We start from the raw sequence: 3,867 nt of genomic DNA, 5'->3' as shown, positions 1-3,867 counted from the left end.
GGTCACAGAGACGGGCAGGGGCAGAGACGTGGGCGGGGAACGGAGGAGGAGAGCACAGCCCGAGTAAATGAAGCGGCGGGTGGTGTCTACCCTACCCCCAGACGGAAAACTCCTCCAACCCAGGACGCCGGTCCGCTCCCCGAGGCTGCCCGATGCGCTCTGCAGCCGTTTCCGATTATCCCAGCGCGCCAGCCCCGTGACAAAGGAAACCGGGAAAAACTCGCGACCTCAAAACCGTGCGCGAAGCCCGTGGGGGAAGAGACCGCTTCCCCGAAGCCGGGAGGGTGTAGGGGTAGCGAGCCCCGGCCTATCCGCGGGGGGTGAATTGGTGCTTTTTGCAGGAGGGACGGTGGAGGCCCTCAGCTCCGAGCGGAGAGCGAAAACTAAAGTGAAATCAAGTGTTCTTTGGCCTCGGCCTCCAGCGGAAATGCAGGCCCCCGACCACAGCCCGGCCTCCCGGGGTGGGGGGTGGGGGGGTCCTTCTTCTCCCCCCCACCCCCAGCTCCTGATATCTTTCCGGGGAACCCAGGTGCACCTTCAAAACACAGACCGACACACACAGAACCACGGACAGACAGAAAGCCCCTCCCGCCCCTCCTATGCACTATTCCGCTCAGCCGCCTTTCCCCACCCCACCGCCCCCTCTCTTTCCCCCTCCCCCTTTTCCCCTCTCCACCACTTCCCCCCTTCCCGCCCCTCCACAGCTCGGCTCCTCTACCCCTTTGAAGCACTCCTCTAAGTTCACGATCAAAGTTAATATCTCCCGCGTTGGTGGCGTTTTCCAAAATTTCCCAGACCAGGGGGTGGAGGTGTGGGGGGTCGGGGGGAGCGGTTGGGGTAGGGCGGAGATGACTGAAGAGGACGCGGGGCGTAGAGGGGAGCGGGAGGGGGGCATCTCGGTCCCATTTCCAAAGAAACTCTTTTCTTCGCACCCCCCCACTCCCTCCTCCATCGTAAAAAGTCTCCTCTTGGCGAGAGAGCGCTTTGTAGGTTCTAATAAAATCCCCTGAATGCTTATAAAACTCCACATAAACCGTCCAGCTCCTTCCCCGCGCCCGCCCCGAGCCCCCCCCCCGCCCCCCACCAGCCCCCTCCCCCGAACCAGACCCCCCGTTTACAAGCTCCGCTCTACCTACTGGCGGTATTTCCCTTCCCGGCCTCCTTGCTGGCGGCAGAAAGCGACGAGCCGGTGGAACTAGGGTCCGTGTGTAACTCCTCATTCTCGGGCTCCAAGCCCGACTCGGGCCGGGACGCCAGGGTCCCCGGCGGAGACGCTCCGTCGGCCGCCTTCGCCTCGGCCTTGGGGCCGCCACCGCCGCCGGTCGGAGCGGCGGGATCCGTCGACCCGTCGCTCCCGCAGAACGCGGGGTCGAAGAAGCGGTCGAAAGCCTGCGGGAGGACGCTGTTCTTGCCCACGGCCGGGTAGAAGCCGGACGCCGGGGCCGGGGCGTTGACGGCCGGGTGGTGCGGGTGCGGGTGCGGGTGCGGGTGCGGGTGCCCCGCGTACGAGGCGGCTTCGTTCTTCAGCAGCAGCTCGGTCACGGCGGCCGGCGGCAGGCAGTCTCGGCCGACCAGCTCGTCGGGGCCGTAGCAGGACGAGTAGCCTCCCCGAGATGGCCACTTGCCCGTCGCTTCGAGGCCGTAGGAGACGTCCCGGACGGGCGGCACCTGGGAGGAGTAGGGGTAGGTCAGCTGCCGCGACGGCGCCTGGGGCAGAAAGGAAGACACCGGGGCGAAGTCGGGGACGTAGTAGGTGCAGCTGGGCAGATAGAGGTTAGAGCCGCAGCTCGCCCGCTCGCCGAACTCGGCGCCTCGCTCCTTGCGCGCGGGCGAACAAAAGTTCCCCAAGCCCACCGAGTTGAACATCTTCTTCCTGGTCCGGCGGGCGACAGACCGAGGTTTGGGACCCGGGCGGGCTGGCGAGGGGGGAAATTTGGGGCAGGCGAGATGACGCGAAGGCCGCCTAACTCCTTCTCCCTGGAGCACGTGATCACCAAGTAGCTACTCTGCCGTCTGTCGGGGCGAAGCGCTCCGGAGACGTGTGGGGGGGCAGGGGTGCGCCGCCGTGGAGGTAAGACCCGGAAGGTTTAAGCTATTGGTTTGCCAACCCCGCAGATACATTATGAAAATCAATTGCAGATTCGCATTCGTTTCAGCGCGTCTCCCTTTCTCTCTCTCTCTCTCTCTTTTTCTCTCCCTCCCTCCTTTTTTCTCTCTCTCCTTTGCTCTCTCTCTCCCTCTCTCTCTCTCCCACTCTCTTCCTCTCTCCCTCTCTTTTTTACTTCCAAGGAGTGACCTGAAGGGGAGGGGTAGGAGAAGGAGGAGGGGAGGGGGGGAGGGGGCTAGGGAGGAGGGAGAGTGGGCTTTTAATCGCAGTTTTTTTTTAAATCCCTGCTGCTTTACTTTTATTTTCCAGAAGGGAGACAAGGCTAGGCTTGAATTCTGCCCTTATCATCTTTTTCACCTTTCACCCCCTTACTCCCTCCAGGCTAAGGAGACGACCCCCAGGGGCAAAGCCAACCCACGGGAGGTGTGGGGGGAGGCGGGTGGGTCGCTCCTCGGCTCAGAGATTTCCCTATTGCTCTCTCTGCCTCATTACACTCCGGGTCGTTTCAGGAGAGGGAGGACGAGTCGAATTGCGAGGCTCCGTGGGATCTTTCAATACATTTATTTTTCGAGGGGGAGGGGGAACGGAGGGAGGGCGCGGGGAGGGGGTTCACTCCTGGAGAGAAAGCGGCTTCTGGAGCGACAGAGGCGCCGGAGTTTGTCCCGAAGAGATGGCTTCCCTGACTTTGGGCTCTCGAATTAGTCACCGCCAGGAACTCGAGCCAGCGACTCCCGCCGGTCCCCACGCAGTCTGGGAAAACCTCTTTTAATGTCGTGTTAAATATTTAGTGCCGGAGAGTGGCTCGCTGAATATTTCATACTGGCTTTATTGTCAATCAATGTGCAGAGAGCTGCCGGGTTGCGAATTAAAACCCCCCCAAAAAAACAAACTAGGAAAAATTCTGATTAAACTCATCTGTCTTCTTTTCTCGCCTCCTCACTCCCCCTGTCTCGCCGAGCCCACCCCCCAGGGCCCGAACCGCTCCCCTTTCCTAATTTTATGAGTCTTCAGCCTATCACCCTCTTGCCCCCAAATAGAGCTCAGGAGGCTGGAGGTGGGGATATTTTGGTGGGATTTATTCCGTTTGTGTTTTCCTAAGGATCGCCCTGCCAAAAATATTCACCCAGCCTTCTGAGGAAACTCCGGAAGATACTTAGGAGCGGGTACCGGTTGCGTGGGGTTTGGAGCTCCGTGTCTTCCCCCCTGGATGGGGCCAGCGCACCCATAGCGATGGGGAGAAAATGTAGCCCCAGTGCAGAAGCTGGATCAGCGTGCGCCCCCTGAACTCCACTCCTAGATATACAGATTCCACAGAATCAGGGTGATTTCTGTCCCCATCCCGATTCTTCTCTGCCTCCTCTTCAATTGACTGTCTCTAGTTTTAGCTTTCAGGACGTATTTAATTCGTTCTGAAAATCCAAGCCTCCCCCGAGACCGGGGCTTCCAATCACACCAAAGTCAGATCGAATCCCAGAAAATCAATTTTATTGGGGGAAAGGGATCAGAGGAAATGTAATGCTGATAGAGGAGTGTTCTGGACTCCCACTGGCCCGCCCCCCAGTCCGGATCCCCGTTCGGATCTCCCGACGGTCTGGACCACCGGACGTAAAACCAGACCCACTTCTCGGCCTCCTTCCTCCCGCACTTTCTTTCCCGGGGTCCCCGGTGGCGGGAGCCCACGGCTTACTGAATAGGACGATTCCTGTTTTGGATGTCGTTTCTCCCTTCCCTTCCAGTAATGTCTCACTCTTGTCCCGGTC

At 60.2% G+C, this 3,867-nt stretch overlaps 1 protein-coding gene across 1 annotated transcript in view; it reads right to left on the bottom strand.

The window, feature by feature from the left end:
- Positions 1–1,866, bottom strand: part of HOXC11 (homeobox C11) — a 2,322-nt gene extending 456 nt beyond the window's left edge. The window contains exon 1 of the mRNA XM_029074223.1: positions 1,137–1,866. Coding sequence (XP_028930056.1) covers positions 1,137–1,866 — 730 coding nt within the window. The remainder of the gene's footprint in view (positions 1–1,136) is intronic.
- Positions 1,867–3,867: the final 2,001 nt, after the last annotated feature.

The sequence above is a fragment of the Ornithorhynchus anatinus genome, chromosome 10 (assembly GCF_004115215.2).
Source record: "Ornithorhynchus anatinus isolate Pmale09 chromosome 10, mOrnAna1.pri.v4, whole genome shotgun sequence".
Lineage (NCBI taxonomy): Eukaryota > Metazoa > Chordata > Mammalia > Monotremata > Ornithorhynchidae > Ornithorhynchus > Ornithorhynchus anatinus.
This window is presented reverse-complemented; position numbering and strand designations above follow the sequence as displayed.